General features: G+C 38.1%; 1 protein-coding gene across 1 annotated transcript in view; it reads left to right on the forward strand.

Annotated features, from left to right (window-relative positions):
• The window catches only part of LOC122111776 (ATP-dependent translocase ABCB1-like), a 50,736-nt gene that overhangs the window by 34,168 nt on the left and 4,250 nt on the right, over positions 1-12,318 (forward strand). Inside the window, exons 20-24 of the mRNA XM_042684491.1 lie at positions 830-1,033; positions 2,095-2,195; positions 3,156-3,296; positions 5,611-5,767; positions 6,649-6,846. Coding sequence (XP_042540425.1) covers positions 830-1,033; positions 2,095-2,195; positions 3,156-3,296; positions 5,611-5,767; positions 6,649-6,846 — 801 coding nt within the window. The remainder of the gene's footprint in view (positions 1-829; positions 1,034-2,094; positions 2,196-3,155; positions 3,297-5,610; positions 5,768-6,648; positions 6,847-12,318) is intronic.

Genomic DNA, 12,318 nt, shown 5'->3' on the forward strand with positions numbered 1-12,318 from the left:
GGTCTTTGTTCTAGCTTCAAAGGCTATAGGAACCAACTATGCCTTCTTTACAACCTAATGACACTTGCTGTCTTAAGGTCTTGAAGCAGAGAAAACAGGTTTCAAACTGTTTCTCAGGGAACAGAAGTCCCTGGCTCCCGACACATTCCCCTTATATCGTAACTATCAAACTCCTTCACTTTGCTAATTTGTATACCTTGCTTCAGTGACTATTCTTCAGATAATAAAGTAAAATTAAGATCCTGCTGCCGGTGGCTCACAGCCATAATTCTCACTACTCCAGTGGATAGAATCTGAAGATTCAAAGTTCAGAGCCAGCTCAGGCAAACAATTTAAGTGACTCTAGTCCCCTATTAAGTAGCAAAAAGCTGGAAATGGAAGTGTGTCTCAATGGTAGAGTACCAGCCTTTAACAAACAAACAAAAAAAGTTAAATGAGAGTGTGAGGTCCTAAATTCAATTCCCAGTACTGGCGCAAAAACTAAACCAAACCAAATAACAACACCAAAAAGAAGAAGAGGAGGAATATGTTACTGAATTCTGAATTATTAATCTTCTATTTTGAGTTTTTCAGATCATCAAAATTTACATTTTAGAAACTCAAACTTTTTCCAAGTAATGTTTCACTGTATTTAATAATTAAGAAAATGTTTTTCATAGCAGTACATTGTCAATATTAAGAATACATTTCGAGGATGAGTTAATCAAATTTTCTAAACTACTTTGGAAAATAAAACTCGGGATTATACCATTTATAAATAGAAAAATATATAAGCATAAATGTTAAAGATAGTATAAAAAATATGGCTCCAATTTGTTTTGTTTTCCAGGCAATGGGTTCTAGGCTTGCTTTACTTGCCCAGAATATAGCAAATCTTGGGACAGGAATTGTAATATCCTTAATCTATGGCTGGCAATTATCCCTTTTGCTGTTAGCAATTGTACCCATCATGGCAATAGGAGGAGTTATTCAGATGAAAATGTTGTCTGGACAAGCTCTGAAAGATAACCAGATACTGGAAGTTTCAGGGAAGGTGAGTCTAAATAAAATTGCTTACTTAAATGAAAAAAAAGATATTATCAGTGGGTTTTTTTGTTATTCCCTGCTATTTGTTATGCTCTGAGAATGGTTTCAAGTATTTTCTGTGCTTGTTTGGCAGATTAGAAATGAAAGTAGTAACATATCCTTAGGCCCAAGGACTGACATGGGTTTCCATACACGTTTCTGGTCTTGGGCCATTGCGTTCCCACTGTATTCTCGTCCTCTCTGATGCTCTCCTGCCTTCTTCCTCTCCCACCATCAATTTTCTCTCCAAATCATGTCTCTTTCTTTCTCCTTCCTTCTTTCAAGGATGTTTTAATCTCTTTTATTGAGAAAGTAGGCCCATTTTATATGATGGAGAAGATTAGAATAAATCCTACTAGTATTTATTCTATCCCTTCTATCATACCATCTTTTATGCGTTTTCTGTTTAAACTTCCTTGGATACTATTATTTCTGCATGATTGTTTATATTCTTGTCAGTCGTTTTCAAATGCTTCTGTGCTATCTACTGGGTTTTCTGACAAATGTTCTATTCCTTACAGAGACCTATCAAGAATTTTCTGAGCTTTCACATAAGGCTGAGAGATGGGTAATCAACATGCTGATGAATTCTTAGAGCCAAGATATAAACTGGTAGTTATGCTCTGCCAGAAATCACAGTGGTCTTCTGGTGGCAGAGTAGTTCTGCTGTCGCCTGTTTTAGATGACTGCAGAAATGAGAGGACAGAATGTGGCTGACCCCTTAAAAATAACCCCAGAGTCTAAAAAGAGATAAATCTAACAATGGGATTTTGCAAATGCATATAATGCTATTTGGCTTTAGGAAAGTGTCCTTGGTGATTTCGTTTCAAGAAGGTCCATCTCTTTTCCAGATGTATAATTCAGTTTAATTTACTGAATATACTTTTCCATAGAGAAGATGCTCCAATAAATACTAAATGGTACATAGATGACTTGTAATCATAATTTTTATTAATCTATTTAATAAAATTCATATTAATTTTGTCTCTGTTTTCCCTTTGGCCTCTTTGTCATGGATGTCTGTTGCAGATTGCCACTGAAGCAATAGAAAACTTCCGAACTGTGGTTTCTTTGACTCAGGAACATAAGTTTGAACAGATGTATGCACAGAGTTTGCAGGTACCATACAGGTAAGAAGCTCTGAAGAGTGAGACAAGAATATGAGAAATGTTTCAAGCACCATATTTGCTTTCAAAGGGATAATTTTGACTAGAAAGTAGAGTGCAGTAGAGAGAGTACCAGGAAGCATCCAATTGAGAAGCAGTTGTAATTAACCTTGAGATAAATGAATGGGACACTCACACTCAGGCAGGCACCTGAGGGGGCCTGAGGGGCACCTGTTACATGCTATTCTTCCCATAGCGCATCATTGGTGTGGTTCCTCCAATGTATAAATAATGACCCAACAGAGCCCTGAAATCCCCAAAGTCAGAGCCATGCCCCGCCCTGTGCTAGCCACATGGTCTGTGTACTTGTGAGTGCTGGGTAAGTAATGATTGCTTAGAGGACATGTGTGTATATTTAATAGTTGGATAAAAGGGAGGGAATGTTGATCTGTTAATCTTTAACAGGCTCTGTACGAAGTTCACAGGCTTAATTTATCTTTACACCAGTACATTCAGGTGTAATCAATCCTACATGAAAGATGAGAAACATCAAGATGAGGTAGTTTCCTAAATTCCCATGACTGGGAAGTAAAAGGAGGATATAACTTATTCCTTTAGACACTAAGACCATTTTTGTGGTTGTTTTTCTGTGCTCCTCTGCCAACCTATCCAACTACATTTTAAAAACTAAGAAATGAGAGCCAAGCTCTGCTGTCTCATGCCTGCTAGTTAATCAAGAGACTGAGATCTCAGGATTGTAGTTTGAAGCCAGCTGGGCAGAAAAGACCAGGAGACTCTTACCTCTAATTAACCAGCAAAAAGCCAGAAGTGAGAGTATGGCTCAAGCGGTAGAGTGTATCCTGAGCAAAAAAGCTAAGGAAAAGCACAAAACACTGAGTTTAAGCCCAGTACTGGAAAAAAAGAGAAGGGTAGACAGGAGAAGACTATGCAAGTGGAATAAGTTTTCAAACATTTTCTTTTCAGAAATGCTCTGAAGAAAGCACACATCTTTGGAATCACGTTCTCCTTCACCCAGGCAATGATGTACTTCTCCTGTGCTGCCTGTTTCCGGTTTGGTGCCTACTTGATAGCATGTGAAGTGATGGAATTTGAAGATGTTCTGTTGTGAGTGCTAGGTTAATGTTTGCAAAAGTAAAGAAGGTATTCACATGCACCATGTCTTGATTGAAATCTCTATGATGAGGGTTTATGGAGCAACCCTGCTGATCGAGAGAAGGGCATTTTTTTTTATTGTGAAAATACTGTACAGAGGGGTTACAGTTACATGAGCAAGGTAATGAGTACATTTCTTATCCAGCATTGTTGCCTCCTCTTTTGATTTCCCCTACCATCCCTTCCCTCCCACCTCCTCAACTATACTCCCCCCACCCCTGACCTAAATTGTAAAGTTTGTTTTTCAACATAGCATCTTGTACATCTCATTGTTGCAATGGGTTAACCAGTATCCCTATTTAAATGATTTGTTTTTTCCCTTCCCCTCCACAAATTATACCAACATCAAATACAGTGAAAACAGGGGTTATACCATGGGGGAGGGACATACAAAGCAACAAAAAAAAATCACATGGTACCTTATAAATACATTAGAAACAATAGCAACAAAGGGAAAAAAACACTTGTGTCCCTATCTTGGGGTTCATTTCACTTAACATCATCATATCTGAACTTTTCTGCTTGTCTCAGACATATACTAGTTATTGCAAATAAGGGAAAACATGTGACCTATGTTTCTATGGGCCTGGCTTACTTCACTTAATATAATCTTTTCCAAGTCTTTCTATTTCCTAACAAAAGGAGCGATGTCATTCTTTCTCATGGAGGCATAGAATTCCATTTTATATACGTATATATATATATATATATATATATATATACATATATATATATATATATATTCCACATTTTCTTGATCCATTTATCTACTGAGGGGCATCTGGGTTGGTTCCATATCTTAGCTATGGTAAATAATGCTGCATTAAACATAGTTGTGTTGGTAGCTTTAGTATGGTCTTCTTTGTGATCATTCAGGAAAATTCCCAAAAGTAGGATTGCTGGGTCATAGGGGAGCTCTATGTGGTCTTTTGAGGAAACTCCATACTACTTTACAAAGTGGTTGAACAAGTTTACACTCCCACCAACAATGTAATAGGGTTCCAAGAAGGGCATTTTGGCCTCCAAGGCTTTATGTCATCCTTGAGACATTATGTTGCATCAGTAAACTTCTCTCTTTTTATATTTAAATTTTATTGTAAAGGTGATGAACAGAGGGGTTACAGTTACATGAGTCAGGTAATGAGTATATTTCTTTTTAAACAGTGTCACCTCCTCCCTCATTTTCTCTTGTTTTTCCCTTCCCAGCTCCTCTTCCCCTCCCCCTCTCCCAAGTTGTATACTTCATTTCCAAAACTTCCGTTTTTCCTGGTGCTGACTCACTTACCTGACGGTTCCCAATCTGTGGCTAGGAGGGATGAGTCAATTCAGAGGTCTCCACACAGCCTTGACATTGAGAAGAAGCCTAACTGAGCAAGGAGCCTAGTAGCTCCTTGTAAAGGCTTACCTACTGACAGTTAAAGTGTAAAGCTGTGTGCTGACTTCTACAAATTCTGGGAGAGAGCAGGATAAATAATCTACTCCTTGATTTACAAAAAAAGCACTTGAAATATAACAAGTGGAAAAGTTAAAAAATGACAAATGAAAACTGTGTTCTATGAATCTGAACTGTTGCTATGAATAGAATGAGAGAAGAGGAACTTGAACTGAATTAAACCACAAAGTCCTTAAACATGCAGTTTGATAGTGAAATATAGTGTGTGATCTTCCTGATTTGGTGACACAACGTAATTAATAGATGGCACACAGATTTTCTAAGAATATAATGTCATTCTACCACCACAGAGTATATTCATTGTCAATTTCCCTATAATATTGTGTAACACCCAGCCAATAGACCTCAGCAGCACAAAATAATAAATATTCATTTTGCCCCAAATCTATGGGTCAGTTCTCCCCATCTGGTTAGTATAGCATGGATCTGAACTGCCATGAACCATTACCTATTTTGAAAGAAAGAGAGGATAATCTGTATCATCAGCATGAAATCAACAATAGCATTCACCACAGTGTACAAACCAAACTTTGTCACAAGCCCAGTACAGATCAGGAAGAGGAAATCACTTCTTCAACAGAAGTGCTACAAAATTCATATAGTCATAAGACTAGAATATCAAGAGATATGAAAATAATGAACCACTTTGAAATCCATAGCTCATGAACTTTTAGACAAAAGTCTATGTCTTTTACTTCATCTGCTTTCTAATTTCTTAAGGCAATGTTTCCTGAGTACAAAAGTACCAGCTTAGTACCATTGCGGCCCTTAGAATATTGACACGTTGTGTTTGTTTGTTTTTGAATTCCCCAGGGTCTTTTCAGCTATTGTCTTTGGTGCCATGGCAGTAGGGCCAGCCAGTTCCTTTGCTCCTGACTATGTTAAAGCTCAAGTATCAGCATCTCAAGTCATCATGCTCATTGAAAAAATCCCTGCGATTGACAGCTACAGCACAAAAGGCCTAAAGCCAGTGAGTGTGATGCTTTGAGAATATTATTTACTCCTAAATCCTAAAGTCCGTGAAGAGGAAATTTAATGAAATTTAATAAAATTTATATGTGCTGATGGTAATACAAGATCTAGATCACAGTGTTATTTTAATAAATGCAGCTGATATGTATTAATATCCAGTACTTTATCTCACACACTTACAGGGAAATCAGCATACTGCCTTCTCTATATGCACATTCATATAATCAGACTTCCTTTTCTAGGTAACTATTTTAGAACAGATTTATCACATTTACATTGTAGGTTCTTATGTTAACAATCCATATCATAAAAATATTGAATGGCCCGGGCACCAATGGCTCACAACTATAATCCTAGCTACTTAGGAGGCTGAGATCTGAGGATCATAATTCAAAGCCAGCTGGGGCAGAAAAGTCCATGAGACTCTTATCTCCAATAAACTACTCAGAAAAAGCTGGAAGTGATGCTGTGGCTTAATTGGTAGACCACTAGGCTTGAGCACAAAGAGTCTTAGGGACAGGTCCCAGGCCCTGAGTTCAAGCCCCAGGACTGGCAAAAACAAAACAAACAAATGTATATATGTACATGTATATACAACTATATGTATATGTATATATATATATATATATATATAACAACTATATGTATATATATAACAACTATATGTATATATATGCATATATATATGTAGAGAGAGAGAGAGAGAGAAGGAGAGAGACAGACAGAGACTGTTGTCTACCTGATTTATTTCCTACAGTTTGAAATAATAGAGTATAATAGAATTCAACTCTTTCTTAAACCCAGAATTAACTGGGTTAGCCCTACTCAGTGCTTTTGGCATTGCAGCAATCAGATTCATTGTTTCTCTTCTCAATGTAGAATGTGTTGGAAGGAAATGTGACCTTTAATGAAGTGAAGTTCAACTATCCCACCCGGCCAGACATCCCAGTGCTTCAGGGACTGAGTCTGCAGGTGAAGAAGGGCCAGACGCTGGCTCTGGTGGGCAGCAGCGGCTGTGGGAAGAGCACGGTGGTGCAGCTCCTGGAGCGCTTCTATGACCCATTGGCCGGCACGGTGGTGAGCACGCTTTCTTTCCCTCTTTATTCCCTCTTTCCCTTTCTTTCTTGAATAAAAATTACATATAATGTATTTACTATGGCTGCTACATTATAGATTCATCATACAGATTGAAGTTGAATACATCATATATGTTGAATGGATAACTTACTAAAATTATATTGTTCTTATAGTCTATAAAGTCTTGCCACGTACTCTTTTTTAAATCACATTCTCATGATATACAATGCTAAGATTGATTGGGTACAAGATGTTATTGTTATTTTTATTATACAGTGAGATTTATTAAACTTCTTCAACTTCCTCTCCCTCAGTTTGGAAAGCTTCAAAAATACACAAAATCAAGTACCCATGTTTTTTTAGAAAAAAGGCTTAAGTGAGCACATGGTTCATATTTTAAGAACAATGTAGTTATATAGACCATAATAATTACCTGGGACGTGCTTTCTTATTTGGCTCCTTTCTATCATCTACATGCCTGGATGTGCTTCACTCTCCTTATCAAGCCTCTTAGCTCTGTGCCTGTTAGGTAAAGTTGTGGAAGTCCAGGTTTGGTGTCCAAGCTGTGCCAGTTGCAGCAGCCAATTTCTCCAACTCCTGCCTCAACCCTGCCTCTCTGCCCACCTCTTGACTACTTTACATCACTCATCTCCTGCTATGGGGCTGGATTTCAGCGGCCTGAGAAGATTCAGCCAAAACTGAAGCAACTAGAAAGATACAGAGGGCTCTAGGAGACACAAGTGAGAGGAACGCCAACCAGGAGGTTAGTTTCAGGATGGAGAACAAATAAAAGTAAGAACAAATGCTGAGGAGATTGTGTCAGATGAAGACTGAGAGACACGTAGTCTCTGTGAAGTTGTGATGTCAGAAAACAGTTTAGTGTGGTTCATGGAGGGTAGAGGGGGATATGGAGATTCAAGTGGGTATAAACCATCGAGAAGGGCAAAGGTGAAAGAGACAAGTAAGACAAACAGCTGGAATGGGGAGACAGAGTCTAGGAAGCGTATTCAGAAAAGAGAATTTGAAGCATTTTTGTCTGAGGATGAGACACTGATGTGGTAAAGACATCGAAACATCTTTCAAAAATAAAATAATAAAAGTAGGGATTTATAAAGAATATACATGAATACTTTTTTGTTTCCTGAGTTTAAAATCAGGAAATGAGGGAAAAATCCAGAGTACATATGCAGCAAAGCTTTAAGTCCTTCTTAGTGACTGGGCATGAGATAGAAGTTGGGAGTAGTAAGTTGAAGTGACTACAGGCGTATAGAAAATGCCAGAGTTTGAAGGGGTGGAATTTAGAGTAGGACTTTCCACTGTGCAGATATTTAGTTATTGCTTATATTCAGGGTTGATACCCAAAACGTCTATCACCTGTAGTGCTGTGGACATTGGCAAACTGATGAGCTCCAGCTCCATAAGGATCCTAGGTGCACAGATACCTGAAAGGAGGAGAACATTTTCAACCTATTGTCCAAAGCTTTTTGCAGCAATTAATTTCTGTTACTCAGTTATTTTTTGCAGTGGTTTGAAATGAACTCAAAGCCTTGCACAAGAGCTCTACCACTGAGTTACATCCGCAGCCATACAAAAAATCCACTGTGTTTAAAGACAGTTTTTTTTATTTTAATAGTAACTCAAGCTTTGCTCTTTATTTATAATTTCTTGTTTATACACTGTTGAAAATTGTTTTTATGCTTCAGTTTTGTGGTTTGAACATGCCTCTAAATAAAATCCTTGCTGACATTGGAAGTAATTAGAGGAGAAAATGTTTGCTCTCAGACTCTGATGAAGGTCCTAGAACAGACTTTTTTACAGTGTATTATAAAGAGTTGCAGGGCATGGTGTCTCTCCTTAAGGTATTAAGTGAGGAGATATGGTATATACTACCATGCATTAGAAGAAACAAGTGGCTTAAAACAATTATCTTTTAATTATCTTTAACTAGTTGTACAAATTCAGTTCAACGTGTCAGTTTCTGAGTACAGTGCATCTTGATCAATATCAGCCTTTCATTCTTCTCCCCATCTCTCCCTAACCCTACCCATACCCTCAATTTTCCTAGTTTCATAGGACATACACTGAAGATTAACTACTGCATTCTTTTCAGATTCCTCTCTTAGTCTACCCCATCCCCCTTGACCTTCTCCATAAACACCTCAAGTACCAACTTCTTGGCATTCATATTATTTAGACCATAACTTCGTTGTTCAAAGGAGTTACACCACTTTATTTCTCCCATGTATATACCATACTTCAGTTAATACATTTACATATATATGCATAGGACCTATATAGACTTTTATTTCTTTATAAACTAGACCTAACTTCCACATGTGAGAGAAAGCATATGTCCTTTGTTAGAGCTAGTTCTCAAGACAAACAGTTGAGGTGTCTTTAAGAGGAAATATGGCTGTGGTTGATAAGGTATTTGATCCCAGGAGAGCACAGAGGCAAATTAGATGAAATAGAAAATTTATAAAGAGGAGTGGTTCTCAGAGTTTTCTGATTAAAACCCATGGAAGCTTTAAGAATCTTACAATCCCTTAGGCATTCAATCCCTTTACAGTGGAAAAAATGCTTGGTAATAACAAAATGTTGGCATTGACAACAATGCTAAGCAGTAAAATTACTATACAAAAGGAGAAGGATTCACTATACTCCAAGTGCATAAACACAAGCAGAGCATAACTTAAGATGTGGAGAGTATCATTTATGTGCAGTGTTGGAAACAAGAATCTCCCTGTATAATTCAAATAGGTGACTATTTAATAAAAAGAATTCGAGACTTACTCTTTGGAAGGGCTGGAATAAGGGAAGTAAAGGAAACTACTCCCAAGTTTCAAGATCATAGCCTTGCAGTTGTGGTCCTGTGGTCTGGAAGCTGAAGAGAATTATGTCCATGTCGTGGTTGTTGCAAACCTAAAGACACAAGACTAGGGTCTCTGTTACAAAAACTCCAATCTTCCATAACCCAGCTAGGCTTACCACTGCTGCCAACGAAGAATGAGCATCTGCCTCCCAGATTTGGCATAATGCATTTTACTCCTGCAACATAACTTACTTCCAGGAGCAAGAGGGTCTGGGAGAGTTTTCAGCTTTTTAGTTCCTTGAGATATGGAAAGACAGATAGAATATAAAAATGAATGCTGACTAAATAGGATAGGAACTTTTTAAGATAACACGTTGATGGTGCACAAATCAATATCTTTTCAATTATTCATGCATTTGCTCTACAGCTTCAAATCCTGCCAAGTGGTACATAGTCATTAGACTTCTTATCAAAAATGCCTGCAATAATTAGTAGAGTACTACCAATTAGTTCTTATTGCATTATAAAAGTAAGTCAGTGGGTTTGAACATCAAAAGAATTGAAGAAAATATCTAAACAAGGACTACTTTGAAATGAAGAAATTCTCACTATGATCAGAAGACTTTGAATCTTGACCTGGATTTTGGTATGAATTAGAATGTTCTAGACAGCTAGTAAATAACACAGCCACTTGGGTCATTCAGGTGAGCTAAAGGTTAGTCTTTTTATTTCTACAAATGTCCTTTATTATTCTAATACTAACCATAGTTTGGGAATCAAAGACTTGAAAACTTTGAAGGAGTGTTTAAATTGTGGAGGATATTGAAATATAAAGCTTCAGGATTGTGAAGAGGAGAGAATCAAAGTTTGTAAAGAATCGTGGTTATAAAAGTTTTATGGATTCTGGCTAAAGAAAACTTTGAATTTAAAATTAGGTAAAGGAAAATATAGAAATGTCTGCATGTCCATGTTTGTTGTGGAATAATTCAGAATAGCCAGTCATGGAATCATGCCTGGTACTTAACAATGGATTGATGGAGAAGGAAAGTTTGCTATATATTTTCAATTATGAGATATTTGGGTACCAGTCCAATCTATAATGTTTATAACCAACTATACTTCTCTAGATCACTTTGTGGCATTTTGAATTAACTTGGCTCATTTTCTTGTCTGTTAACATGGCTTTAAAATCAAAGATAAATCCTGTGAGTTTTTGTGAGGATTTACCATGGAACCTTGTATGGTTTTTGTTAGTGGTGGTCTACTGAGACAAAGTCCTTATGTAGCCTGAGATGGCTAAGAGTTACTATGTAACTGAGGCTGGCATCAAACTTGAGATCCTCTGAGCCTTCCAAATGCTGGAATTACAGACATGCACTACCACATTTGACATATCCTTATTCAGTCTTGCTGCTTCTATCCACCTTCTATTTTCCACCCTCACACAATGGATGGAGACATGGAAAGTATCATTTGAGTAGTTTCCATGAAGCTGGGCTTGGTACAAATCAAGGTTATTCATCCCGGAAGCTCCCAGCTTCCCATACAGGAGAGGAGTATTCCTGTATCAAAGATCAACTTGACTGTAGCCCAGGACTCCCAGTCAAATACAGGTGACAAGAATAAGCACATGCTTTTCCTCACTAGTAGAGAAGCTGAATCCAGTCACTGGGGTTTGCTTCAAAGGCATGATCACCTCTCTCACTGAAATGATAGGAGATCCTCCTCCTGCAGTAGCAACAACAACAATGAAAGACTCTCCTGCATCAGAGAGTAACGCTTTTCATCAGCAAGGCTATCAGAAGCCCTCTGCCCAACCTGTGCAGGGTGATCTAGAAAGCCTGTCACTAGGAAGGGCAGCCTCTCCTTCCCTATCCTGTATCTCAGCATTGAGATGCCAAATATCCTTTCATACATTTGTCTGTCCATCTTCTGTAGTCCTAAGCACATCACACACACACACACACACACACACACACACACACACACATACACACACACACGCAGATTACAAATTGCTGTCAGCCCTTGGGCACTTCAGCTGTATCTGGTCCTGTGCCATGTGACAATTTGTCATTTCATCTTGTCCTCAATTCTGTGAGTTTAGGAATTGCCATTCTCATGGTATTCCCAAGGAAAGTAAGTCATAGAGATTAATTCTCTTTCCCAAGATCATCTACAGGGAGATATAGCAGTCACCCTCCCATGAGCACTGTTGTCCCTATAGCCACTGTATTTGAATCTCAAACTCAAGTCAGATCATAACCTTGACCACAAACTGATATGTTTATGGTTAATGAGAAAGAGAGAGAGAGGGGGGGGAGAGAGGAGAGAGAGAGAGCAGAGAGAGATTGAGTCCTGAGGCTGAACTCAGGACCTGGTGCTGTCCCTAAGCTTCTTCTGCACAAGGCACTCCACTACTTGAGCCACAGCTCTGCTTTTGCTGGCTTTTTTGACAGGTTATTGGAGATAGGAGTCTTTCCTGCCTGGGCTGACTTTGAAGTGCAATCCTTAGATCTCAGGCTCCTTAGTAGCTAGGATGACAGGCATGGGTAACCAGGGCCCAGTTGGTTATTTTTTTATTTCCATGTTAATCTATGACACATTTTCTGTAAAGTATGATAAAGAGAATAAGGCATTGTGTTAGTTTTCCTGTGGCT

This window comes from Dipodomys spectabilis, unplaced genomic scaffold, assembly GCF_019054845.1.
Source record: "Dipodomys spectabilis isolate Male_0828 unplaced genomic scaffold, ASM1905484v1 ptg000089l, whole genome shotgun sequence".
Lineage (NCBI taxonomy): Eukaryota > Metazoa > Chordata > Mammalia > Rodentia > Heteromyidae > Dipodomys > Dipodomys spectabilis.